This window comes from Mus musculus, chromosome 1, assembly GCF_000001635.26.
Source record: "Mus musculus strain C57BL/6J chromosome 1, GRCm38.p6 C57BL/6J".
In the NCBI taxonomy this organism is placed as follows: Eukaryota; Metazoa; Chordata; class Mammalia; order Rodentia; family Muridae; genus Mus; species Mus musculus.
Genome location: NC_000067.6, coordinates 93,292,244 through 93,319,295, shown reverse-complemented (window position 1 = coordinate 93,319,295; position 27,052 = coordinate 93,292,244). Strand labels below are relative to the sequence as shown.

At 45.9% G+C, this 27,052-nt stretch overlaps 3 protein-coding genes, 1 long non-coding RNA gene and 1 pseudogene across 16 annotated transcripts in view; 3 read left to right on the top strand and 2 right to left on the bottom strand.

The window, feature by feature from the left end:
- Positions 1–9,859, top strand: part of Pask (PAS domain containing serine/threonine kinase) — a 34,086-nt gene extending 24,227 nt beyond the window's left edge. For 4 of the 6 annotated variants that reach the window (XM_006529666.3, XM_017321037.1, XM_006529667.2 and 1 more), the window contains exons 13-18: positions 2,150–2,275; positions 2,377–2,511; positions 4,816–5,015; positions 6,367–6,500; positions 8,382–8,528; positions 9,047–9,852. In XM_006529666.3, coding sequence (XP_006529729.1) covers positions 2,150–2,275; positions 2,377–2,511; positions 4,816–5,015; positions 6,367–6,500; positions 8,382–8,528; positions 9,047–9,204 — 900 coding nt within the window. In that variant the 3' untranslated portion in view covers positions 9,205–9,852. Of the gene's footprint in view, positions 1–2,149; positions 2,276–2,376; positions 2,512–4,815; positions 5,016–5,230; positions 5,306–6,366; positions 6,501–8,381; positions 8,529–9,046 lie in introns of all 6 variants that reach the window. The other 2 variants (XR_001784731.2, NM_080850.2) reach the window with 2 other exon arrangements.
- On the bottom strand, positions 1,984–13,332 carry Gm28535 (predicted gene 28535). The gene is made up of 3 exons (NR_151531.1): positions 13,189–13,332; positions 12,672–12,753; positions 1,984–2,645 (listed from the first exon to the last, which is right to left on the bottom strand). It is a non-coding gene; the product is annotated as a predicted gene 28535 (long non-coding RNA).
- Gm7867 (predicted gene 7867) lies at positions 12,022–12,635 on the top strand (annotated as a pseudogene).
- An 84-nt stretch (positions 13,333–13,416) lies between the features above and the next one.
- Positions 13,417–18,091, top strand: Mterf4 (mitochondrial transcription termination factor 4). Of its 2 annotated transcripts, none has more exons than NM_001310756.1 (4): positions 13,417–13,471; positions 14,190–14,688; positions 16,394–16,578; positions 17,712–18,091. In NM_001310756.1, the coding sequence occupies exons 1-4, from the start codon at positions 13,451–13,453 to the stop codon at positions 17,916–17,918; spliced, it is 912 nt and encodes a 303-aa protein (NP_001297685.1). In that variant the 5' UTR covers positions 13,417–13,450; the 3' UTR covers positions 17,919–18,091. The 2 variants fall into 2 exon arrangements, with proteins under 2 accessions (NP_001297685.1, NP_835152.1); NM_178051.4 differs by having other exon boundaries at positions 17,501–18,091.
- A 139-nt stretch (positions 18,092–18,230) lies between these two features.
- Positions 18,231–27,052, bottom strand: part of Sned1 (sushi, nidogen and EGF-like domains 1) — a 65,270-nt gene continuing 56,448 nt past the window's right edge. For 6 of the 7 annotated variants that reach the window (XR_003954306.1, XM_030252567.1, XM_006529317.3 and 3 more), the window contains 2 exons: positions 23,495–23,576; positions 18,231–23,029 (listed from right to left, as the gene is read on the bottom strand). Coding sequence is in view for 6 of the 7 variants with exons in the window: in XM_030252567.1 (XP_030108427.1) it covers positions 23,018–23,029; positions 23,495–23,576 (94 nt within the window). In the remaining variant the exon portion in view is untranslated. The remainder of the gene's footprint in view (positions 23,030–23,494; positions 23,577–27,052) is intronic. The other variant, NM_172463.4, reaches the window with a different exon arrangement.

Here is a 27,052-nt window from a genome sequence, read left to right as displayed (position 1 = left end):
AGCATTTTCTTATTACTTGTTGCTGGGATGCTCCAAAGGTCTGTGTCTGTGTTGCTGGGTCATATTTTTGTGTTCTAACGGTTTTTCAGAGGATATTTTAGCATTTCCCCCATAGTATGGCAGTTATGTCTTTCCTCTCCTTGGTCTCCTCATCCTTCTTTTTTCCTTCCTGTCACATGCGTGCATGCGTGCTTGCGTGCATGGAGATCAAAGAACACTTACAGGCATTGGTCCTCTTCCACCATATGGGTTCTGGGGAATCACATTCAATTGGCCAGGTTTGTTGGTGTGCACTTTCACCTACTGAACCATTTCACTGGTCCCTGAATTTTTTTCTTTTTCGTTTTCAGAATGAGTTTGAGTGACCACTCAACTCATTGAATGAATTAACTATTGAATGATGTCTTTTCAGCACTTATTTACATTACTATACTCCTGTTCCCTTTTTTACTATAACGATACACTAATACATTTTTTTGTGCTCACGGATTCCATCCTTGGTTAGGTATAATATCTTTCAATGCATTGCTAGCTTTGATTAGCTGTTGTATTTATTTATTTTTATTTAAAAATTCTTGATTATAGGTCAGATGTGGTAGCACATGCCTTTAATTGCAGCACTCAGGAGGCAGAGGCAGGTGGATCTCTGGTCTACGTAGTGATTTCCAGGACCGCCAGGCCTACTTGGAGAGACATGTTTCAAGAATTTTTATTAATATTGTATGTATGTACATGTATGATGTATGTATATGTATAAGTACATAGTATATGTGGAGGCCAGAGGAAAACCTGGAAGAGCTGGTTTTGTACTTTGACTGTCTGAGTTCTAGGGGCTGAACTCAGGTTATCAGGTTTGGCAGCAACACCTTCACTTGCTCAGCGCTCTTGTCAGTACTGAAGTTGACGATTCTCTATTCACATGGGATCCTGAAGATATGCAGAATTCACTGCATACAATTTTGGGGGGGGGGAGTGGTGTTAGACTCGTTTTATTATATTTTTACACATGTATTTCAAAAATTACCAGGATATATGTAAGAGTGTGTGTATTCGTTATTCTTGCCTAATGCTTGGTAAGACTTGGGTCTGGATGCTTAAAGTTTTTTTTTTTTTTTTTTTTTTAAAGACTTTCATTCTTTTTTAAATTTCTTTTTCTTTTTTTAAACATCAGTCTTCTCCCTTATGTGTCTAACCTCACTTAAAGCATGTGTGTTAGCTCCTGGAGAACTCCTTCCTCTTTTTGTCTTCTTGCTCTGTGCATGTTACTGGGCAGCAGGCATCTACTAGTGATGTCTAAACAGCACATTTGCTGCCTGTTGACCTCCCTTCCTGGGCACTGGGCTCCTCTTCAGTTCCTCAGGACCTCACTGGCTTGCTTCTGCCTCATCTTTCTGAATTCCCTCACATCTCTCTCCTGGGCAAGTCATGGAAGCCTTCCTTCCCTGTTCAGAATTGGTCTGCTTTACCCAAGCCATATCTCTTCTCTCCAGATGAGTGTGAGAGACTTAGTTGCATAGCACAGAACCTTTTGGCTGCTACTCTTGCTCCACACCCACTCCCAACCCTGGCCCTTGCTTGGCTTCCTAGAGGTCGGCACTTCCGGGCCTTTGTCCCGGCATCCCTCCCTTGCACCTGTCCACTTAGTGCCTTGTCATCCCTTTTTCCTGGGCACTCAGCATTCCCTGGTACACCATTCACTTCACTGTCTACTTCCTCAGAGGATCGCCTCCTTGGAGCATGTCGGTGTCCCTCAGCTGCTACATAACTAGACCTTGTTGGAATCTTGACCCAAGGCTGCCTTCCCTGTATTCCTAGCACTCTGTGTAGTAGCCAGTCTCCTGAGTAACAGCCTGTCTTAGAGTGGCTGACATGCTGAGACTTCTTTTTTTTTTTTTTTTGGAGACTTCTTTTTTCCAGCATTGGCCATGGCTTCTCAGCACCTCCAGGGACCCCATCCATCCCATCCTGCCCATAATAAGCAAGTAGAAATTGCCAGCCTTTTTATTCAGCTGCTTCCTCCTCCTTTTCTCCTGTTGCAGGGACTTGCTACATTCTTTTTACATGGCTAATGGGTCTTGGGGAGATAGAAAGCCAGTGGTGGGCACAGGGCTTAACAGATGGTAGAGGACTCTGCTCTTCTCCCATATAGGTGGTGGTGAAGTTTATTAAGAAGGAGAAGGTTTTAGAGGATTGCTGGATTGAGGATCCCAAACTTGGAAGAGTTACTTTAGAGATTGCAATTCTGTCCAAGGTGGACCATGCCAACATAATCAAGGTAGATGGTGATTCTCTGCGTGCTGTCATGGCGCTTCTTTAACAATCTGTTGACTGGAGTTGTTTTTAGACAAAACTGGACCTGGCCTTGTCTCTTTTCAGGTTCTGGATATATTCGAAAACCAAGAGTTCTTCCAGCTGGTGATGGAAAAGCACGGCTCTGGCATGGACCTCTTTGCTTTCATTGACCACCATCCCTGCTTGGATGAGCCCCTGGCGAGTTTCATCTTTCGACAAGTGAGAGTGGGCCGGCGCTCTGTGGGCTGCATGTGGGCTGGATGTGGGCAGGGGTGGTTGAGCTCCATGGCTGCAAAGGTTAGTGGCATGTAGACAGTTTTCTCAGTGAGCCAGTGTTAGCCTTCAGCTGTGGGCTTGATGGAGTAAGAGAAAGGGAGAATGGAAGGAATTACCAGGGAAGTGTATTGTAGTGTTTCAAGTTAATTCATATATATACCAGTCACAAGCATTAAACAACAAAGTCATCATTTGCTGTGAGTTCTGGGTCTTTGATTTTGTGTCCTCACCAACCATGTGACCTTGTGTACAGCCTTAACCTTTTAATGTGTGCAGTTAAAAGCACTGTTGTGACTACATGGAAAGGCTGTTGGGATTAAATCCGAGGTTACCTAAAGAGGCAGAAAGACTCCGATGTGAGCTTCCCATGTCAAAGCTTGTCTTGCTCTGCTTTTGTATTTAAGTGTGTATGGATCTCTGCTCAAGTTTTAGGAATGAGAAGGTGATGAGCAAATCTGGAAGGCATCTGAGAACCAGGAAAGGGAAGGAGGGTGGAGACAGTGATTCTTGTTTCAAATAATGAAAAGGCAGTGGTTCCTCCCTTAGGTCCTCCAGAAATGTGTGGAACGTGTATATTTGTCCTTTGGTTATATTTTGAAAGTGATGTGATTCCTCTTGAAAACTTAGCATTTCTTCAAAGTTGTAAACTCCTGAAAGTTTCTCAGGCTTCTCCATGTGTGTTTCAGCTTTTATGAAATGCCAAAAGAATGCCCTACTACCCCTCTCACACTTCTGTCAGAAGATTATATATTTCCTTTTCTCCTTCCTTCCTATCATCCATCCATCCATCCATCCATCCATCCATCCGTCAGTCTGTCTATATTTCCTTCTTTCTTGTTTGTCAAAGATGGGGCTGGAGCCTGTGGACAGCAGTTCTACCTCAGGGAGCAGCACAGTGGGCAGCTGTCTAGACAGCAGGCACATCTGGGGCTTGTAGGAAGGAGGGACGAGTTCAATACAGTTTAGTTGTAGAGAGACATTGCAGTCTTATGAAAACTATGGTTTCTGACTAATCGTGGCAGTACATACCTATAATTTCAGCACTGCAGAGGCTGAAGCAGGAGCATAGGGAGTTCAAGGCCACTCTGGGCTACATAGCAAGATTTCTTCCTTGTACCAGGATCTCCTGATTGGGCTCTAACATGTATGTGTCTGTGTATGCATGGGCACGTGTTTATATGTTTATGAATGTTAAGCATGTATATATGTCTGCGTGTATATGTACATGCATGCCTGTGTGTTTCTAAAAATCTATATATGTAAATATGCAGGCAAGTGTTTATAATGGATACTTCTTTATTCATTGATTGACCTTAGTTGACATGCCATTAACTATCTTTCTGATTTAAAGATTTTTATAGCCGGGCGTGGTGGTGCACACCTTTAATCCCAGCACTTGGGAGGCAGAGGCAGACAAATTTCTGAGTTCAAGGCCAGCCTGCTCTACAGAATGAGTTCCAGGATATCTAGGGCTATACAGAGAAACCCTGTCTCGAAAAACCAAAAAAAAAAAAAAAAGAAAAAGAAAAAGATTTTTATTTGGAAGTATAACATTGACTCTAAAGATCAAAATGATTGATTATGTCCATGAAATTACTAAGTTGGTTGCTCCAGTTGCTATCCAAACTGTGGTATAATTAGTTTTACTGAAGGAGACACAGTGCCTGGGCAGACGGGTGTTATGATGACTGCCCCCCAGAGGCAGAGTGCCTGTATATAACCTACTTCCTGAGAGGCCACTTACTCCACAAAGTAGTCGATGTGCTGTCTGGGGAATGATGGTGACCAGACTATGCAGAGGAGCTGCTAGAGCCCTGCATCAGGATCATCTGCTCCTGCTTCAACCTCGAACTGAACCGTAGCCTGCCCTCTGCACAAGGTGCTTTCCTGTCCTGTTAGCTGAGGTGTCCACACAGTGCCTGTGCATGTGGACTCGGCCTGTCTTTCCTCCTGAGATGGTTGTGGGACAGGTGTCTGCTGGGAGGCTTTCTTTAGTTAGTAGTAACAGTAGAGACATTGTGAGCCATACGTTTGCTTTCTGGCAAACTCTGCTGTGTGAGGCACAGAGATGGACTCCCAGAGCTGCTATGCCTCCTGACTCTGCAGAACCACGCCTCCAGCACCATGCATTGGACAGTGTTTATCTTTGCTTTGTTGATGCTTTTCTTTTTTTCTTGTTAATATTTAGTGTACATGCATGTTTTACTTGAATTGCTTTTGAAGTGTTCCCCTTTCCTCTGATTCCAGCTAGTGTCTGCTGTAGGATACCTGCACTCCCAAGGCATCATCCATAGAGACATCAAGGATGAGAACATTGTGATTGCTGAGGACTTCACAATTAAGCTGATAGATTTTGGCTCAGCTGCCTACTTAGAGAGGGGCAAACTATTTTATACCTTTTGTGGAACAATCGAATACTGTGCACCTGAGGTTCTCATTGGAAATCCGTACGTATCACACACTCTTGTAGTTTGCCCTCTTCTTGCCTCTTACATAAAGCCCATGACTGTTGTGATTTTAGGAAGAAATGGTTTCAGTGTATGCCTTTTTATTGAGTGATGAGGAAAATGTTCTGCAAATAAGTGTGCAGGTAGCTAGACATGGACATAAGGGGTCTCTTCTACTATTTCAACTTTTGATTGTTTGTGGTTTGATGTTACAGAAAGTTAGAAAAATAGAAAACAAAGAGGAAAGTCTCAAAAGATGGAATTCTCGAGTGATTCCTCTGTAACTTGCTGTACGTACTCTCAATTTCAGGAATAATCATTATTTCAGAGTTTTATTTTTCTTATTTTATGTGTTTGGGTGTTTTGCCTGCGTGTATTTCTGTGTAGCATGTTCAGTGCCTGCAGAAACCAGCAAAGGGTGTTGGATCCTATTCTGGTTAGTGTATTGTCATTGTGACACAAACTAGAGTCATTTGGGAAGAGTAAACCTCAACTGAGAAAATGCCCCACCAGATTGGCCCTTGGGGCATTTTCTCCATTAATGACTGATGTGGGAGGGCCTAACTCACTGTGGGATGTGTTATCTCTGAGTGAGTGGTTCTGGGTTGCATGAGAAAGCAGATTGAGCAAGCTAGTAAACAGGATTCCTCCACGGTCTCTGCTTCAGTTCCTGCCTCCAGTTTCCTGCTCCACAATCCTGTCTTAGCTATCCTGATGGTGCACTGTGTTTTATCACAGCAATAGAAACCTAGCTAAGTCAGAGCTCCTGGGACTGGAATTACAGACAGTCGTTAGCTACCATGTGGTTGCAAGGATGGAACCCAAGTTCTCTGGAAGAGCAGCCAGTGCTCTTAACTGGAGGTGTGTCTCCAGTTCCAGTAGTCATTATTTAAATAAAGCTTGTTGTGCTGCCCATATAAGAAGCCCAGTAGCAAGACTGGCTGGAATGTAGTTTGTATTGAGGAGGAACTGCATGTCAACTGGCTCACTATACATGCTTTGTGTGGCTGGTCTGCTGCTCCACACTCAGGCCATGAAACGCCCATCTCAGTATTTAGTGGTCTGTGTACTGTACCTGTCTCCTGTCTGCACTGTGCTCTCTGCTCCCTGCCCATCCTTTTCAGTTGTTCATGTGCTAGTTCTGCTTGTGGGCCTCTCGGGTGTGACCTTGTCTCATTCTGCATCCTTCCACGTGGCATACGTCTCTTGCTTGGGACAACCCTGAGTGCACTGTGAGAATTGGAGTCTCTGGCTGGGGATGGAAGGCTCTGGCCCTCAGGGTCGGGGCTGGCTCCATGAGCTTTGAGTGAGTGCAGAGAAACTCTGAACTGGTCTCCTTTCCTCCTTGCAGCTACAGAGGGCCAGAGCTGGAGATGTGGTCTCTGGGGGTCACCCTGTACACGCTCATCTTCGAGGAGAATCCCTTCTGTGAGGTGGAGGAGACCATGGAGGCAGTTATTCATCCCCCATTCCTGGTTTCCCAAGGTGAGCATGAGTGCCAGGTGGCAAAGGAGAGCATCAGCTGAGAACTCGGCACTTTTGTTTCTGTCTCCTCTGTCCTGATGACCTCTTTGACCTTTCTTTTTTATTCTTCTAACATTTTGATCTGAGCATAATAATTTTAATGTCTCAAAACCATTTTGGCAATTTCTGTTAATGTCCCTTGGACCTTCAAGGCCCTCTTGAAAGTGATACTTTGCAGTCAGTAACAGTATCTGTAGCAGCAGATCTGAGGTCAGAAGCCCCATTTGTGGAAGAGGGTAACGTCAGTGCAGGAGGAGATTTGACCATCAGCAGCTCACGTGCAAAATGTCCTGAGAGCTGCTGTGACAGCAGCTTGAGGCCAAGTGGTACTTTGTATCCTTAATGAAAGCCAGGGAGTCAAAGGCCAGGAAGGCTTCCTAAGCTTGGAGCAGGGCCTCCGGAGCCTGGAGCCCAGCGGAGCTCCTGGAGCTGGCAGATGTGTCAGGGGCAGCTCCGGCCCCGTCCACTCTGGCATCCTGTGGGCCCACAGCAGTCACTCACTGGGAGAACCCACATGGTGGCAGATCTTCAGTCTGCCTTAGCCTCTGTGTAGGTTAGACACCTCTGACTGTTTTAAGAATCACACATAGGGCCTTAACTAACAGACTGCCATTTCACAGTTGCAGGAGCTGAAAGTCTGAGTAAAGGTGGTGGCTGGTTCAGTTCTCAGTGAGACCTCTTTTTGGCTCGTGGATGGCACCTTCTTTCTATGTCCTCATGGTGGAGACAGGGAACTTAGTCTTTTCTACCTCTTAGGACATCAGCTCACCTGTCTCTCCCACCCATGGCTTCCTCAAACTCTAACCACCTCTCAACAGCTTACTCCCTGCACCATCACATTAGGGTGGAGTTCCCAGCATGCATACTGTGGAGGGATGTACTTAGCTGTGGAGCTTCACTAAGTTGTGGATCCCTAAGATGCTGTAGTGGTGGACTGTGATGCTCCACGGGTTCTTGCTGCACAGATTGCGTTCCTGATGACAAGGCTCAGGGAGGCCCTGGTCAACACGTAAATACATTTGGAGGAAGTAGGGCCAAGTACAAATTACTGTTGGGGTCCTGTTACAGCTTAGTCTACTTTCCCACAGACTGATCTGAGATGCTTCAGCTGGCTACCATTTTCTTTTGCGTGTCATGTCTCTCCACAATCACTCACACCAAAGCCCCTGTGTCAGCCTTAGTTAGGGTTTCTGTTGCTGAGATAAAACACTGTGACCAAAAGCAACTTGGGAAGGAAAGTATTTCAGCTTACAGTTACACATCACAGTCCATCACTGAGGGAAGTCAGGGAAGTGAAGGCAGGAACTAAAACGGCTAGAACCTGGAGGCAGGAGCAGATGCAGAGGCCATGGAGGAGTGCTGCTTCTGACTTGCTCCTCATGGCCTGCTTAGCCTCCTTTCTTAAAGATCCAGGAATACCAGCGCATTCACACTGGCACCATTCAAAGTGATCTGGGCCTTCCCACATCAATTCAAGAAAATGCCCCACAGGCTTGTCCACAGGCCAGTCTGGTGGGGGCATCTTTCTCAATTGAAATTCCCTCTTTCCAAATAACTCTAGTTTGTGTCAAGTTGACATAAAACTAGCCAGCGCACCTTGTAAGAAGACAGTCTGGGCTTTGAGTGATCTGGATCTCAACTTCCACACTAACACTTTGGAGTTGACGGGCTCATAAATGCATTTCCTGAGTATATCAGGCCAGGCCTTGATGCCCTAGAACTCCTGGCTGCCTCCTTGCCCTGTGGGAGGCTCTGTGAGGCAGGATAGCTTGAAATCTATAGGTCTGAGATGTGTTCCATTTGACTTCGGCCTGGATCCTCCTGTGTTCTTTATGTCCCTAGAACTTATGAGTCTTCTGTCTGGACTGCTGCAGCCTTGCCCTGAGCAGCGGACCACTTTGGAGAAGCTGATCAGGGACCCCTGGGTGACACAGCCTGTGAACCTTGCTAGCTATACTTGGGAAGAGGTGTGTAGGACCAACCAGCCAGGTGAGAAGTCTGAGTCTCCCTTCCTCTTCCCCTCCTTTTCTTACTGTCTTTGTTTGGGGTGGGGAGGTGATCATCCATCCTAGTTGAGACTCCTTCTGTCCTAAATCCATGTGTCAAGAGTTTGTGGCTGGCCTGAAAAATAGGGCTTGATTATGCAGAGACCCTTAGAGGGAGGACAAGTGCTTATAATAGCCCTGGCTAGGAGGGGTGGGAAGGCAACAGTTTGGAGAGTCAGTTGTCTGGTCCAAAGAGGGATAAGGGTACAGATGCTGAACATGATGCTATGGGGCTCCACACAGGACATGCCTCTTCAGACAAGGCTTCCTAGCCCCAAGTCAGAGCCCCTGGGGAACCAGACTGGAGATTAGCACCCCTTCACTAGCATCTTAGCAGACTCTATACTTCAAGAATATCACCACTGGGGGTTCAGAAGCCACTGCCTCTCCATTCTGTTGTCCTAAACATTTTTTTTTTAGAATTTGTTTGCTAATATGCAATGTATTATCTTCATCTTTCAGAAAGTGGCCTGCTGTCAGCTGCAAGTCTGGAGATTGGGAGTAGGAGTCCAAGTGAAATGGCTCAGAGAGAGGGTCTCTGTGGGCCTCCTGCTCCCAGGGAGACTCGTGGTGACCAGCACTGCTTGCATCTTAAGGACCCCTCTTTGCCAGTCAGCTGAGCAAGCTCTCCTGCTCTTTGGTTTGGGCAGTTGTATGGATTTCAGGGCTTTCTACCTGGAGAAAGGAAGTTGTGAAGGATTGGGATGACTTCTGCTTCTAGATTCCTATGCAAATGCTACAAGAGCCTGCGATGCTAGTTTTCTTAGGTTTATGATATAGACTTGTAATTCATGTTTTTTTATAACCTTGAAAATCATTCTAATGTTCAGTTATACTGTACTATTAAAGGGCTTTAAGTTGTAAGCCTCAGAAAGACACAAGGAGTGTTTAAGTTCTCTATTTTTGTTGTTTGTTTTTGCTTGTAAGTTTTTGAGACAGGATCTCACCATGTAACTTTGGCTGGCCTGGAACTCAACTATGTAGACCAGGTAGACCTTAAACTGACAGATCTGCCTGCGCTTGCCTCCCAAGCATTAGGACTGATGGTGTGTGTCACCATGCCCAGTTCTTCCTGGTTTTGTGTGTAGGTTTCTTTCCCACTGACTTGGTACATGTGACATGTGACAGATGTATGGAGTCTATAGAAGTGGCCAGACAAAAATGGCCAGAATATTTATTTATTTTCTTAAAAATTTTCCAAATTAAAGCTACTTAGTTAACAGTTAAACTGGCCAGGACTATATGAGATAAACTTGGTTTTCTATTTCTTTTTGTTGTTGTTGTTTGTTTGTTTGTTTTTTCGAGACAGGGTTTCTCTGTGTAGCCTTGGCCGTCCTGGAACTCACTTTGTAGACCAGGCTGGCCTCGAACTCAGAAATCTGCCTGCCTCTGCCTCCCAAATGCTGGGATCAAAGGCGTGTGTCACCACTGCCTGACTTTTGTTTTCCATTTCTGTACCCTATTTACTATAGCTAAAAAGAAATCTGTCCTAGTTTGGTCTGGGGGTTCAGGCTTGTTAGTCATCTGTTAATCCATAATGCCCTGCTAGTACTTTCAGACATCCTGTGACTGGCTCAGCTCTACTTTGTCTAATGTGACGGGCTCTAACTATACCTTTATGTCTAGTTGAAGAGCTTCAACCCTACCAGTGTCTGTGACGGTTTCTAGGACCCAGTTCCCAGAAGTTAGTGACATTCAGAAGTTAGTGACATTTTAGCTTTTGATTTCAGATGACTTTGTTTCCAAGAATGAAACAAACATTTTCCCTTATAGTCTTTATTACACATAAAACACAAGATATTGCAGAATTGTTCTTTCCCCCAGACAGGAGTATAGCCGGTTGAAGATACAAAATCCAGCTTTCCAAGAACCATTTCTATATTAGAAAAAAAAATCATTAGGACAGCCAGGGCTATACAGAGAAACCCTGTCTCAAAAAACCAAAAAGAAAAAAAGAAAAGAAAAGAAAAGAAAATCATTAAAGCTTTTGGTTTTACAGTCCGATGCCTTATGAGTGTTCTTTGCAGAAGAACAAAACCAAAGATAAAGCCTTGAGACTAAAGTTGTGAGGCAGCAGCTATAATTTTTCCCGTGGAATTTCAAGTCTGATTTAAGAATGAAATTTGGTGAGGACTGAAGATGCCGCCAGATTTTCACAGTACCCTGTGTCTTAGCTACCACTGCTTCAGAGCTGGCTGACTTGTTCAGGTTCCTAGATTGTTCTCAAAAAGTTGGAGTGGCAGAGTTTCCTTAGGCTTTAGGTGTAAAGGCTTAAATAATATTTATTTAGGAAGAAAATTAAGACAAAAGTAATTCTTTAGTTTTATACAGATTACAACTTTCTTGTCCTCTATAGATAGAATCTTTCTGTCAAAAGATGTTTAAGCACTTCAGCACTAGATCATTGCCTAGCACAAAGCAGTTATGTGTTTATTGATGCAATAGCCAGATCCTTTTTCTCTGGAGCAGCCAATAGGCCGGCAAGAAATAGGTATGGCTTAGAAGTGGTGGAATCTAGGCAGCTGTTAGAACACAGCTTCTTTGTTTTCTTCCCTCCCCTTCTGTACTAGCTGGTTTTGTGTGTCAACTTGACACAGGCTGGAGTTATTACAGAGAAAGGAACCTCAGTTGAGGAAATGCCTCCATGAGATCCAGCTGCAAGGCATTTTCTCAATTAGTGATCAATGGGGGAGGGCCCCTTGTAGGTGATACCATCCCTGGGCTGGTAGTCCTTGGTTCTCTAAGAAAGCAAGCTGAATAAGCCAGGGGAAGCAAGCCAGTAAGTGACATCCCTCCATGGCCTCTGCATCAGCTCCTGCTTCCTGACCTGCTTGAGTTCCAGTCCTGACTTCCTTTGGTGATGAACAGCAATGTGGAAGTGTAAGCTGACTAAACCCTTTCCTCCCCAACTTGTCTCTTGGTCATGATGTTTGTGCAGGAATAGAAACCCTGACTAAGACACCTTCATGTCTAAGATGCAAATTCAGTGCATAGAGGTTGGTTTGGAAGCTTCTGGTGCTCCATCCATAAGTGAAGCCAGACCTCTGGGCTGGGAGGGCTATTGTCATTTTCCCTGTAATTTCATTACTTGGGCCATATTCTGTTTTTTAAAAATAGCAGACACCTTCGTGTGTGTGTGTGTGTGTGTGTCTGTCTGTCTGTCTGTCTGTCTGTCTCAAAGGACAGCTCGGTGGAGTGGGTTTGTGTCTTCACTTTTGCATGGGTCCCTAGAATCAAACTCAGGTCACCAAGCTGGTGTGGTCAGTGTCTGAATTCCTGAGCCATCTTGCTGACTAAACACAAGTCTGTAAACAACAGAACTTACCAAATACTTTTATCTGGGTCTAGATCTGTACATAACCATTTCAGGGAGAGTTTGGGCTGTCCTGAGAACTTATTGCTGTATTACAGTGTCCATCACAAACTACTTACCTCCTCTCTTCCTGTAAGCAGCCAGAGGTCATCTGCCAAGATGTTTCGCTACTCTCTTGACCCAGAAAAACCCCCCAAAATCATGCAAATCAAGAGGTTCAAACCTTCGTGTTCACTTTAAGAACACCCGGGAATCTGCCCAGGCCATCAAGGGTATGCATATCTGCAAAGCCACCAAGTATCTGAAGGACATCACTTTAAAGAAGCAATGTGTGCCATTCCGGTGTTATAATGGTGGAGTCAGTAGGTGCGCCCAGGCCAAACAATGCGGCTGGTCGGTGGTCAAAAAAGAGTGCTGAATTTTTGCTGCACATGCTTAAAAATGCAGAGAGTAACGCTGAACTTAAGGGCTTAGATTTAGATTCTCTTGTCATTGAACACATCCAGGTGAACAAGGCACCTAAGATGCGCCGACGAACCTACAGAGCTCATGGCCGGATTAACCCATACATGAGCTCCCCCTGCCACATTGAGATGATCCTCACTGAGAGGGAACAGATCATTCTAAAGCCAGAAGAGGAGGTTGCACAGAAGAAAAGGATATCCCAGAAGAAACAAGAAACAAAAACTCATGGCACGTGAATAAATTCAGCATAAAATAAATGCAGATAAAGTTAAAAAACAAACAAACAAACAAACAAACAAACCTACTTACCTCAAAGATGAGCCCAGGAACACAAATTTGGTTTTTCCAAAAGATTCTCCACCATGGATGAAGTTAGGTGAGATATTACTAGCTAGAGAATAAAGCCATAAATCAAGGCATTTACCAGACACATTGGTGGGGACCACAGATAGGAAGGATAAGGCAAAACTAGGAAAACACTTAACTCAGTTTTAGATATTATTTAGTGATGCTATTGGCTTTTGGATTGGTGAAAACCATTGTTGGTCTAGGAATATATTTTAAAGGTATTCATTGTCACAAAGCTGTTAAGTTAGACAGGTGGACGATGAATGGATTTCAAAAAGGCTAAGAATAATCCATGATAATTTGGTTTTGGTCTGCAGGATCCTAATTCCACAATCACAGCGTTATCTTATTTGGCCTTGTACTATCTTTAACACAGGTGATTGTTTTTTGTCATATTCTCCCCTCCTCCCCCGGCCCCAGTAAAAGTAGTTTCACAACAGAAAACGACGGTGTGCGCTTCGGGGTAGTTTGGTTTCACCTGTACTCTGAAGAGCAGTTTTAAAACCCAGGTAGTGTTGCTTGTTCCTGGCAGAGACCATGCAACCGAGTATGCCCAACTAAAGGGAGCTGCACCTGCAAGCTGCAGGTGCTGGGCACGAGCATCTGGGATCAAGGGCTTGGCTGCGGAACGAAAGAACGCCACACCCCGGGAGTTCGGCGGACACAGATCGGAGGCCGGACGTTGTGAGCCAGGAAGGACCGCCTCTTCCGGTCTCACAGTTGTTCTTCGCTTGGTCTCCATGGCTTCGCTGGGAAGGCAGGTGAGGTTGCCCTAGGTCCCGGGCTCACAGCGGCTGTTGGCGGGACGTTCAGGAGGCGCTGACGCTGGTTCTTGGTGTTCCGGTCTGGGCACCTTGTGGCAGTAGCGCTCCCGGGTGGCGTGTGCACAGACAGTGTGGCCCTCAGAATAGCTTCTGGCTTCTCCGGAGTTTCGGCTGTGTGCTGCCTAATGGCTAGGGAGGCCTGGACCACCACCAGCGGCAAGAGCGGGGTGTTTGAGACCATTCTGGCGGGCACCGGATGCTCTGTGCTTAATTTGTTATGTGCTAGTCCCAACACCTGGGGCTACTGTGTACAAATCGACAGATTCCTTCCCCCAAATATTCTTCTTTTAATGGAAGGGATCCTTGAAAAACAAAACAAAACTATCCTTTGTTGGAATGAAATTAGGTAGTGTACCTGTCTGGTGGCTAGTCTGAGGTTCAGAATTTTCAACCAAATACTATTGCTCGTGCCCTGTATCTTCAGTATGTAGATATTGCTTATGCTTCAATATCTTCAGTAAGTGCGGTCGTTTGCATGCTACTTTTATTCTTTGGAGACTTTTTAGACCCAGAGAAGATTTTACAGATTGTTTACAAAAACTGTTAGCTTTTGTGGGCCAAGGGTCAAGCTGAGGTTCAAGGTTACTGGCTCAGTAATCTTGTGGTGGTCATTATTCTGAGGTGGGACTGATTCTGTTTTTGCTCTGCCTTACAGGTTCCTGAGTGGCATCGTCTACTGGCCCTCTCCTGGGCCTGTTTGGTTAGGCAGACCCCTCATCTCAGAGAACAGAAACAGATGAGCCCTTCTTTGTCTTGCAAACTGACTACAGTGCCCGGTAGAGGAAGCTTTCAAGAGTTTTCCAGCATTACACCCCAAAAGTACATGCAGGAACCAGAAAACAGGACACGACTTGTTCAGTGTCTTCATGAGGAACAGAAGCCTTGTGTGGATCCTGAGTCCTTGGAGCCTGAAAAGGTCATCCGTTCCCTCCAGGACATGGGTTTTGCTGAAGCCCACATTCACAGCTTGTTTAGTATACAGCCAAGTGTCCATCCTCAACAGTTGCTGGGTATAGTTTCAGAACTCCTACTCTTGGGGTTGAACCCAGAGCCTGTATTTAATGCCTTGAAGAAAAATCCCCAGTTGCTGAAACTGTCTAGCATGCAGATGAAGAGGCGTTCCAGTTACCTTCGGAAGCTTGGCCTTGGAGAAGGTATAAGATGCAGCAGACTTTATAGAGGGAGAGGAGTCAGTTAGGGAGAAAATAGCTTACCCTAGCAGGGATGTCCAGCCTTTTGATAGTAAGGCATGGAATTGTCACCTACAAATGAGCTAGGCTGCATTCATCAATACCCTGGGATGCATGTGTGCTGTGGGCTAAACACACCTTACTCAGAGGAAGTGAGGTAGGAAAGTTTGCTGAGGAGAGGTCAGTGTCTTCAAGAAGATGTGCAGTGGGCTCTCTGCAGATGCCGTTGTAAGGGGGATGTGGGATAGAGGAGCCCAAGAAGAGAGAACCAAGGCCAAAGTGAGCCTCCTGTGTGTTCATTGAGATCTCTAGCTCCAGATCAATGGGGACATGGAGTCTGGTTTTGGTGGGTTAGTGTTGCTCTATGGTAGTGATGTATGTGTATGCAAATGTGTGACCTCCGCAAAAACATCCCACACACAGCTTTCAGAGCTGATGGTGCCCGGTTCCTGGAAGGCTGTTAGAGTGCCCTCCACCTTCCAACAGCTGTCACCCTTCTGGAGAAGGGAGGTGGGGCTCTCCAGTGAACTCTACCCATTTGACTGCTTTTATTTCATTACTGACTGTTCCTGGTAAGATTTCACCCCCAAAGTGGGGAGGCTTAGAGCCCACTGTGTTTGGTGTCTCGGCATGCCTCCTCTAGAAGATAAGCAAAAAGATAACTGTGTTCCCCTTGACACGTTGTCTCTTGTAACATGATCTAAGCCCAAGCTCAGTCAGTGTGTGAAGCACAGCCTGAGAGGAGAAAATAAAGCTTACTCTTTGGAAACGCCTCTTCACAGGGAAGCTAGGCTGTTAGGAAAGTTACTTGACAGTCTTAAGTGGCTTTTAAGTTTCCAGTTTTTAAATCGGCACAACTATTCATCAGAAGACCATTTGCTTCACTTATGAAGCCCTGCTTATATCATTTGTCTGAATACAGTTACTAATGTAACTCAGTAAAACACGGGGAGGCTGGGTGTGGTAGTGCATTCTTTTAATTGAACTCTATAGTCAGGAGGATGGAGCTCTGCAGGTTCCAGGCCTTCCAAGGAGACCCTACAAAACAAACAATAATACAGTTGGATATAACACATGGTCACGCTCAGACTACTTATAATTGTGTGTTCTGGATATTCTTGTTCCTACCATTGTTCCTAAAGGCCTCTTCATTGAGCTCAGACTCTCAAGTCTAGAGATTGTTAGTCTCTATACAATGTCTAGATTATACAGAGAGAAGCAGCAGCCTGAGCCCCACTGTGCAGGAAACCACTCTCCTCTAACATTCCCCAGTGAATCCCCGGGAAGCTTTCTATGCTAGGCAAGCAAGAGGAGACCTAGAGTATGAAGTTGCCGCCTTCAGATAGAAGACTAGAAAAAGGCAGGGACATAGGGAGGGTTGTTGGGTCTGTGAAGAGTCCTTTGCGTGGTGCTTCATGGAAAGTAGATCTCTGAATGGGCAGTCCTGTGGAGGGAGAGGATCCTGCTGTGCCCCCATGTGGGTGCCACAAGACAACTTCTAGAGTTGATTGTCTGCTGCCACAATGTGGGTCTTGGGGATTGAACTCAAGTTTCAGGTTTGCTGGCAGGTGCCTTTACCCACTGACTCATCTACCAGCCCCTAAATGTTGTTTAGCCCTTGGCGTTCGGGAACATGCCAAAGTTACATGCTTTGCTTAACACTCTACAGGGAAACTGAAGCGGGTGCTGTCCGTTTGCCCTGAGGTTTTCACCATGCATCAGCGGGACATTGACCGAGTTGTGAAGGTCCTCAGGGAGAAGTGCTTGTTCACGGCACAGCACATCACAGACGTTCTGCACAGATGCCCCACTGTTTTGCAGGAGGACCCCAACGAGCTAGAATACAAATTCCAGGTGAGAGTAAGTGACTAGGCCGATGATGGCAGAGTGTTCAGGTTTTTAAAGCTGAATAGGGTCTGAAGCCTCTGAGTAAAACACCTCAGTTTTCTCCTCTCCAAAGCAAACCTGTTGTTTAGCTCTGCCCCATTCCAGGTCCAAGTAGGTAAACTTTACAACCCTTGGGGCATCTTTTTGTATAGGAGATTTAGAAATTGTGACAGTTGCCCTAAAAGTTTAGTGACAGATAGGTCATAAGCACTTGTGCATAGCTGTGATGGCAGTGCGGGCACTCCTTTAATCTTAGCACTCCAGAGGCAGAGGCAGGCGGATCTCTGAGTTTGAGGCCAGCATGGTCTACACAGTGAGTTCCAGGACAGCAAAGGCTATGTAGAGACCATGTCTCTAAAAACCAACCAAACAAGCAAACAAAGCTGGTATGAGGACCTGAGTCCAGATCCCCAGAACCCACCTAAGCTGGATGCCCAGTGCCCCAGCACCCCTGTGGGGAGATGGGAGGTAGAGTCAGGGCGTCCTTGGAGGCTTGTGGGCCAGCTAGCCTGGCCTCTGAGCTCTGAAGCACTGCTGGGACATACTCAGATAAAACAAGCTGCATGCTCACACATGTGTTTAAAGGTTCCTAGGTATCTTAGGATTTCTTTGGGTCTGATTTTTCCTACACTCATGATTTTTGTTGCCCTATTTAAAGAAAAGTATATCCCTGTATGCCCCTTTGTTTTCTGATGCATTTTTCTCAGCTTGAATTTGGAAATGCTTTGAAAACTTGAGATTTCATAAAAGTGTTGGTATTATACTACAGTGGCTATTCTACCATTTCTAATTAGGCAACTAATGACTTTGGACTAAAGTTTGTTTTGAGTTGGAATGACAGGCTTCAGGTTTCTCTACATGGATTCCTGAACATGTTTGTATCTTTCAGTATGCATATTTCAGGATGGGACTCACACATCTAGACATAGTCAGGACGAATTTCTTACAGTATTCAATAACCAAGATCAAGCAGAGACACATTTACCTGGAGCGCCTTGGACGGTACCAGACCCCTGATAAGAAGGGGCAGACACAGATCCCTAATCCCTCACTGAGGAACATTCTCAGAGTTTCTGAAGCTGAGTTTTTGGCCAGGACAGCCTGTTCCTCTGTCGAGGAGTTTCAAGTTTTTAAAAAACTCTTGGATCAAGAGGAGGAGGAGGAGTCTGAGAGCCATGCATCTGAGGAGGAAGAGGAAGAGGAGGAAGAGGAGGAGCTACTGTGACACAGCACTGGGGTGTCAGAGGTCATTCTCATATTCTCGAAGTGCTGGGGACCTTCACCTGGATCTTCTCAAGCACTTTTGATCCCAACACTGGTATTTTGATGGGGGAAAAAACCAACCTGTAATGATCCACTGGAGATACAGGTAGATAAACCAAACCAAATGAGGGGTGCTTTGTTGTGGGTTCTTTGGGAGGCCCTACTCCATCCTAAATAAAGGACTCGGCTGTCAAAATCCAGGGGGTGCAACCCTTCCAGGTTGGAGTCTTTTTCTCTGTTAAAATAAGTTGTGCTAGTTCCAAAACCATGTGGAGAGAGAGGTGCCTTTCGGCTCAGGAGTACTTTGTATGTCCAGGTAGTAGTAAAGATGAAGTCATGAAATTGAAACATGAGGGTTAGTATGTCATAGCACTTTATTTAATGAAAACAAGTAGCAGGTTTCCCACACAATAGGCAGCTTCTAAATCTGACACCATTTCCCAGCCTTCTGACGTGTTGAGTGTACAGCAGAGTGAGAGGCAGTTGGTTACGTTAGTAACATGTCCTTTAGTCACACGGTTGTCAGACTAGCAAAATGCTTCTCTGTCAGTTGCTGACCCTTCCTGCTTGGGCAAGTTGGCCTTCATGTTGGTTCCTGGCTGGTTGCCACTTCAAGGCCTCCTATCTTTCTGGCTCTGTAGACTGTGCTAAGAGTGAGCTGCTCAGAGACCAGCACTGGGGAGCACTGGGCAGTGTGGAGTGTGTGCAGTGGAGCCATGTGATGTACTGGGACTAGGATGAGGTGAGCTGGAGGAGAGGCCTGATTTGGTGGAGCTCAGGCTTAGAGGGTCAGAGAACTGAGGCCTCTTGGAAAGTTGTCTGTGCCTCTTCCTCAGGAAACTGCACAGGGTGATGCAGAAAGCTTTTTGGTTATAGGATCAAAGTCAGGAGTGCTTGGTAGTATTTTTCCCCCATTTGGTGACATTTAACAGTCACACGAAACCCAATGTGGGCCTTGTGTTTAGACTGAATCCAGTGCTTACGTGAGGATGACCTTAATCCTCCAGACATCTGACAATCTTTGGGGATTTGTGTGTGTGTGTGTGTGTGTGTGTGTGTGTGTGTGTCATGGCCTCAGGATCTTGTGGTCAGAGCCAGGGATGCTGTAAAATATTGTACATTGCACCGCATAAGGAATAATTAGGCCCACAAAGCAATGCCAAAGCTGAGAAACTGCTCAAAGACCTGGCCCACAAAAGTACTGTGACTACAGCTAATGTGTGTTGTAAATGGACCTGATGTATCATTTCTGTCTAAAGCAGAGATACTGCTGGATCTGAGGTGCATTTTGTGAGGAATCAGCACCAAGGTGAGGCGGCTCTTGACTTACCTGGAACCTGACTGCAAAGAGGAGGGTGTTTACAAAGAAAAGCAATCATTCCAAGATTCCTCCCCCCACCCCTACCCTCCACACACACAGTTCTCACTATGGCAGGTATGTGAGGCAAGCTCATTCCTGGCAAGGGCGTGTCCTTGCCTGTTGGACTCTCCACAGAAAGCAGGACGTAGCAAGCCATCTTCTCTACCCCACATCCCATAGGCAGTAGAGGGGAACGAATGCCTTCTGCCTGTTCTTGGCTGTGGACAAAGCTGTTTGAGAACAATGATCCATTCTTTGCTGCTTACTCTTCCCATTTTGTGGTCTTTTTGTGATCGACACTCTCCTCCCTGAATGTAGGGTGTTTGGCCTTGGACTCATCAGAACGGAATAGAATCCTAACTGTGAGCTCAATTAGGTAATCTACTCATCTTCAGTTTTGATTAGCAAATGGTGAGCCCAACAACTCATAATTACTTCAGTTGGACACAAAAATAAATCTCCACCTTGTCTGTTTGCTGATTCCACTATGACATTTCCCAAGTGGACGCTGACTGTTTTGAGGGATTTAATTATTCTGTGTAAGAAAGCAGAGACAGCATGTTTGGAATGATGTATACTAATTCCTCAGCACAGGCAAGTCTTTCTCCACTCCAGTTGGAATGATTGCCCGACAGCGCCACACAGCAGGCTGGCTCCAACTGGAGATGGGAATGTGGCAGCATCGGCTTGGGGGTGAGAGTCCTGAGGTATAGTACGAAGATCCCATCTACGTTCCCAGAGGTGCTGCTTGATCTTGCTGTTCACTGTTAACACTGTAGCTTACTCGGTCTCCAGATCTCTAGTGGGTATCTAAGATACAGTAGTGAGTTTTTGATGTGACTGACCCTCCTTGAAAAAGAAAAAAAAAAGTAATACATAGGCTCAGAATTTTCTAGTGAGAATAAAATGTAAAAGGTTATACTTCAAAGTATGTTTTTATGAACTGTGGAGGGCAGAAGGCCTCTCTGGTCGGGATGCAGTTCTTGGTGCTGGTGCTGGTCAGCTCTGCTCTCATGGAATCTAGGTGTGGTTGGCTTTTCTGATTGTGCGGTCACTGCAGGGAGGAGGAAGCTGCTTAGAGCCTTGGGAATGGGATGGAAAGCGGAGGCTGTGTAAAGAAAGTATTTTCGTTTTGGTGGCCCACAGCCATCTACTTCAGGCGCAGATTACAAGAAGCCTTGGTTGGACCCTGTGTCCTGCAGCCGGCCTGCCCTGTGCTACTGTGGGCTGCGTTTAGATTTGAACTGATAGCTTTTGCTGCTCTATGGTGTAAGTATGTATACCTTAGGCTCCTGAGCAAGGGTCTTGATTGCTTTTCTTCTATGAAAGTTTAGGGGTTTTTCATGTCTTGATGGCTACTTGTCATTCAGGAGATAGCATTCTCCACAGAAGGCTGAAGTCTAGATCATCTTATAAACCAGGCACCTGCCTGCCAACTCTAGCCTACCGCCTGTTTTCGTAAATGAAGTTTCATTGGAATGTAGCTATGCTATCTACATCTGTTACCATGTTGGCAGTACAGTAGCAGGGTCACGTGTGTGCCAGAGAGGTCATTCTATCTTCGAAGCCCAAAATCCTGCCTGAGCATCTGACTGCCCTGCCACCCCTGAGTTGTAGACCAAGTGTCTAAACTCCACCATAGTAGTAATTAGCACTTCTTCTTTAGGTCAGTATAAATGAGGAGAGGAGCAGGGTAGAGGTCACCTGTTTCCACACAGCCTTTCTTGTATTTTTTATGAAAGTTGAGTCTTTTCCTTCTCCATGTTTTGGGAGTTCAAGGGTCATGTCTCTGGCACGGGGATCTGGGGGTGGGTTTCTGAGCACAGAAGCACCACTCACAGAGCCTGGTAACCCAGGTAACTCCCCACAGGGGAACTGACCAGAGCTGCAGAAACAGCAGGCTGGATTGAGATGGCAGGTGCTTCAGTGCTTCCCCGGCAGGCGGCTTTGGGTGTGCAGGTCTGGTTGTCTCTTTTCTGGAAATCTGAGGACAGAGATCTCAGGGGAGACTGCTTTCAGCCAGGAGCTTGGCTTTTAAGTTTTGGACATCATTTTCCTGAGTTTTGGAAATCCGGGAGGTGGGCAGTGTTACCAGCACATGCTGGTCCTTTTGAAGGAGTAACAGTGAGCTGGGGCACACTCCTCTTTGTACCCACTGTCTTTCTCTGGAGACAGCAAGCACTGTCCCCAGGAGCCAGATTTCCAGCCGGCTGGGATGCAGGGAGGGATGGACAGGAGCCACGCACCCTGAGGACACTCGTGCCCAGCCTGGGGCTTTGCATCAGTAGGCTGCTTGGCCCTCTGCTGCCTTTCTTTTGGCGGGGATGGCACTGCCGGCTTTCTCAGGGCAGCTGTGGGTCGCAAATTCTGGTGTTTTTCTTCAGAGAAAGAGAAAGGGCTGTGTGTAATGTGTGTTGCTCTGAGAATAGGAATTCTATAAGCCATTATGTGGTAAGTATCTAGGATTCTCTCTCTCTTTTTTTTTTTTATAAAAATGGGTTTTCTGGGTGAGTTCGTAAAAGATGCATTAATATTTCAAGTGACTTATTACCATATAAATATTTTAAAACCAAATAATTTGTGGATTTTTTATCTTTGCCAGATGTGTTGCTCACAAGTGTTGGAGGGTGTTTTGTGTGCATTCTTGGTGCTGGGCTGAAAAGGCGATGCTGTTGGGTGCACAGGACTTGAGTCTTGTCGGCTGTTCTTCCTGCAGAGTTTCACATCTGAACCGGTCAGGAGGCACAGGCCCTGCTCCCTAGGCCCGTCTGAGAGCCTGCCCTCCTGATGCCTGCCTGATTTCAGGGTCCGACTGTGAGCTTCTGTCTGTGCCTGTCACTGTCACTGCAGGCACTGTTTTCTTAGGATGACCTTCACCCGGAACTCCATTGCTTTTGTTTGTTCTTAGGCCTTTGGGTGACATTTCTCCTTCATGTCCTACACTATAGAAGAAAAAGGTGATAGTCACTCCTGAAGTGGGAGCTTTCCAGATATGCCTCTCTTCCACCACTGGAAAGATGGACTGCCCTGGCTCCTCCAAGGGAGAGGAGTAAATTCTCTCTGGCTAGCCAGTCTGTCATTCCAATTATGCCAATAAGTCAGTGTGGGGCTGTGTTCAGCCTATACAGGGATTTCTGTAGTGTAACCCAGTATTTTCCAGACTACTGTGAAAAAAAAAATTCCAATGCCCTTTAACATCTCACAGTTTATGCTTGGGGAGGCGGGGTGGGGCATGCTGGATCAAACGGGCAGTTTCTTTGATTTCAGGGTTATTAGTGCTTAGAATTCCAGGGTCCACTCTAGCACCCCCAGAGAGAGGCTATATTTAGGATCTCCTGCAGGTTACATGACAAGACTCCCGCCCTAGTCTACCAGCAGAATGCTGCTCGTAGGGCTTGGGGGTATGTCCTTAGGTCCTTTCCTTTGGCATTGTTTGGACTGTTTGGCATCCTTGATCCATCTGCCAGCAAGGCCCATGGTCCTGAAGGGGCCAGGTGATTCTTGTACCTCATTGTAACTGGTCTGCAATGAGAGAGTCATTTCCACCTGAAAGTAGATTCATATGCAAGCTCAGACCAGGTTATGTCTATTGAGAGGCTATAGACAGGGAATTCTGGAACCTTCCTGGTTGGGTCTGTAACAGCACAGTGCTGAGTTGTCACCATCAGTGTCTGATAAAGGACCTTGGTGTCCAGGTTGCTGGGTGTGATGGTGTCTCCAGTTCTCAACAGATCTTGGTATGAAGGAGAATGATTTCCTTAAGATCTCTTCAGTGTTTGACTGTTACTTTGTTTCCTGAAAGAATTAAGAAAACCAGTTTGGTGAGAAAGACTCTTGTGTACCTGAAACCCTACCTCTGTCAGCCTCATCGGTTCCTCATATGTAACCCAGCGAAGCCCTCACAGGCTGACAGGGAGCCTGGCCTTTCAGTCCAGCTGCACACACCAGCTGAAGGATGCTATGGGATGAGCAGAAAGCAACCAGGCATTGTGGGGGGACTTCAGGTTAGGCACTGACCTGTTGGTCACATTTCATGTTTTCCTGTCAGCACCACATTCCCTGTGCAGAACGGCAGTGACCACCTCCAGGCACAGCTGGGCCTATCTGTGCACTCTTGTGTGCACATGTGGGCACTAGATTCTGAGTAGAGTATAGCCACACATGGGCTGCAATTTTGGGCAAACAACCTAGCTTGACCCAGCCCTGTCACTACCCACCCACAGAACTGCATGCACAACCTGGCCTGGCCCAGAGATGCACCTGTTTGGGTTTCCTGAGGCTTGTGCTCTGGCAGCGCTCCTTAAAGCACACGTCCTGGTGAACTTTGTAGACTTTCTTATACCTGTTGTCACAACAAAACAACAAAACTCTGTGAGGCCAGACACTGGGGCAGAGAGGTGGCCAACTCATTCACCTAGGCTGTGTAGCCTACATATGGACAGAAGGAGAGACCACTATTTTCTTAATACAGTGTTACTGGGGTGTGTGTGTGTGTGTGTGTGTGTGTGTAAAAAGTCTAATATAAAAGTACAGGGACTTAAAAATTAATTTGACTGAGTATAACATACATAAAAAAGTATTCATTTCAGGGTACATTTTCATGAGTTGCTGACAAAATCGTGGTATTGAAAAGCCCACTGAAATTCCTAGGCAAATGGTTGGACCTGGAGGGCATCATCCTGAGTGAAGTAACCCAATCACAAAAGAACTCAAATGATATGTACTCACTGATAAGTGGATATTAGCCCAGAAACTTAGAATACCCAAGATATAAGTTACAATTTGCAAAACACATGAAACTCAAGAAGAATGAAGACCAAAGTGTGGACACTTTGCCCCTTATTAGAACTGGGAACAAAATACCCATGGAAGGAGTTACAGAGACAAAGATTGGAGCTGAGACAAAACGATGGACCATCTAGAGACTGCCATATCTAGGGATCCATCCCATAATCAGCCTCCAAACGCTGACACCATTGCATACACTAGCAAGATTGTACTGATAGGACCCTGATATAGCTGTCTCTTGTGAGAATATGCCGGGGCCTAGCAAACACATAAGTAGATGCTCACAGTCAGCTATTGGATGGATCACAGGGCTCCCAATGGAGGAACTAGAGAAAGCACCCAAGGAGCTAAAGGGATCTGCAACCCTATAGGTGGAACAACAATATGAACTAACTAGTACCCCAGAGCTCTTGACTCTAGCTGCATATGCATCAAAAGATGGCCTAGTCGGCCAGCACTGGAAAGAGAGGCCCATTGGACTTGCAAACTTTATATGCCCCAGTACAGGGGAACGCCAGGGGCAAAAGTGGGAGTGGATGGGTAGGGGGGTGGGGGGGGGGAGGTTTGGGGGGACTTTTGGGATAGCATTGGAAATGTAAATGAGGAAAATACCTAGTTAAAAAAAGAAGAAGAAAAAAAGAAAAGCCCACTGAAATGACCGTGACAGGTCATTGCTGGGGGCAGGCTGCTTGGCCTGAGGCTTTGGGAAGGTCTGACTCCATGGACTGGTTAGTTAGTTAGTTTTGTTTTGTAGGCCAACTTGACACAAAATAGGGTCATATGGAAAGAGGAAACTTTATTTTTTCCAATTAATTTATTCAATTTACATCCTGATCTTAGCCCCCACCTCCCAGTCCCTTCCTCCAATCCTTTAATTGAGAAAATGCCTCTATCAGATTGGCCTATAGACAAGTGTGTGAGAATCTCCGCTTAATTAAGGATTGGTGTGGGAGGGTCCCGGTTGCTGTGAATAGTACCACTCCTGGGCAAGCAGTCCCGGCAGTAGGAGAAAGCATGCTGAGTGAGCAGTGGGAAACAAGCCAGTAAGCAGCACCCTCTGTGATCCTTGCTTTAGTCTCGACTCTGGGTTCCTGTGTGCTTGTTTCCTGCCTTGACCCTCCTGTCAATACACTGTAAAGGGTGAGATAAGTAGTTTCCTCCCCCGTTTGCTTTTTTTGTTATGTTCCTTCTCACAATAATAGAAAGCAAATTAGGGTACACAACTCTTCTGTTTTATGAATGTTTCAAGGACACAATTGTGAAGCCTGGCTCTGCAGGCCTCAAAGGTGGGCAGTATGGGCCAGGAGGCCTGCTGGAGCCTCCCCATCCCATTTGTTAGTCAGGCTACACTGGGAAGCCTCCTGGGCTTCCAGATCTGTTTCCCACAAGTGGGATCTACTCACACCACCTTGTCCGTTCAGTAGGAATGGGGGTGTTTGGGCCTGGTGTCATTTCTGTGTCTGACCCATTGGGAAGAAAACCAGAGATTTGGTAGCAAAGCTCCTGCTTGCACCAATCTTGGAGGGCACTTTGGAGGACTTCTGGCTGTGAGGGAATAGAGGACACCTGGATTAACTTTCAACTATCTGAGAACTGCAAACTATGACCAGAGGAAGTAACTATTTTCAGAAGCTAGAAAATAGTCCAAAGAAAAATTACATGCCCTGAGAAGAGAGAAGGATGCTGTGAACACCAGGCTACCCCGTCATTCGGCCTGTAGCACCTTTTGAGAGTAGTCAGTGGTCATGGTAATGAGGAAACAGGCTGGAGCTTGTGAGGGAGTGCTTTGGAGTGGAGAGGGCTCCCTGGGGAACAGTCTGGAACTCTGAGGAGAATGAGCTGTGCATGCACAAGGTGGAGTCCCGAGCAGCTGGGCAGACCTGAGCCAAGCATGCTAAGATCGTGTCTGAGTCCAGGAAGGCAGTGCCACAGAAAGGTGAACTAGCCCTACTTGATGCCTACTCTAAAGCCACCCTGAGTCCTCAAAAGGACCAAGCTATAACCAAAGCCTGCCCTGCAGAAAACTATACAACAAAGTACCATTCTTGAAAATAAGCCCGCCACCTAGAAATATAAAATCTATATTGTCCAGCATCTGGTAAATTATGACATTAAAGACTCATAAGGACCACCCCTCAAAAAAGACAGATACAAAACCCTGTGTGATATAGCCTGGAGGGAACTAATCGAGTGGAAAACAATTCAGGAAAAAGAGGAAGACGTAAAGCAACTGCTGTCTGTCTGTCCCACACAGGGGCTAAAGGAGAAGATCCGAGAAGTGAAGGGAGAAATGACTGCTCAAAGACTGAGATAGAATTTGTAGAAATGATAAAACACGGTCTCTATGCTGGGGGTATTGTGGGGGTCAATCTTAAGACTGAAAAACAAACAGAAAACAAAATCCAAAAAGCTAACCAAACAGCCATCAACAAGTATCTGAAATCAAATCTGTTGAAATGGATTAAGAATAGACTAGGTGATGTAAAAGAAAAGGTGTGTGGCATTGAACACATAGCAATACAAACTACCTACCAGGAAGCAGAGGCATGGTCACATCTACACTGTTTACAGTGCTTCGAAACAACAAAAATACCTGCAGTGACCAGTGGGGCAATATTAGTCAAATATCCTCGTAATTGAGCTCTAGAAGTAGAGAAATGGAGGGAGAAAAGATTGAGTATGGCCCAGATTTGATGTAAGCTAAAACCTCAGAAATATAAGATTAACAAATTCCAAAGAAGTGGGGATGACATTGCACGCCTTGCATCCTAGCACTTGGAAGGCAGAATCAGGTGGATCTCTGAGTTTGAGGCCAGCCTGGTCTATAGATGGGCAGGCCTGCAAAGAGAGACCCTCTCAGAATTAATAAGTAAATAAATAAACATTCCAGGAGCTAAAAATAACAATGGTAGCTAAACCAAGACACATAATCGAGTTGGCCAGAAACAGCAATAGAGAGGGAATCAGAAAGTAGCCACAGCGGGGAGAAGACTGGGCAGCCAGACGGCAGCAGGGCAGGGGGAGGGCCAA

What these genes read in the sequence shown, in the direction of transcription:
- Mterf4 (NM_178051.4), top strand. Translation starts at nt 13,451, where the DNA reads ATGGCTTCGCTGGGAAGGCAG. An exon ending in TGGCTTCGCTGGGAAGGCAG is followed by an intron (nt 13,472 to 14,189) that starts GTGAGGTTGCCC and finishes TCTGCCTTACAG; the next exon opens with GTTCCTGAGTGGCATCGTCT. An exon ending in GAAGCTTGGCCTTGGAGAAG is followed by an intron (nt 14,689 to 16,393) that starts GTATAAGATGCA and finishes AACACTCTACAG; the next exon opens with GGAAACTGAAGCGGGTGCTG.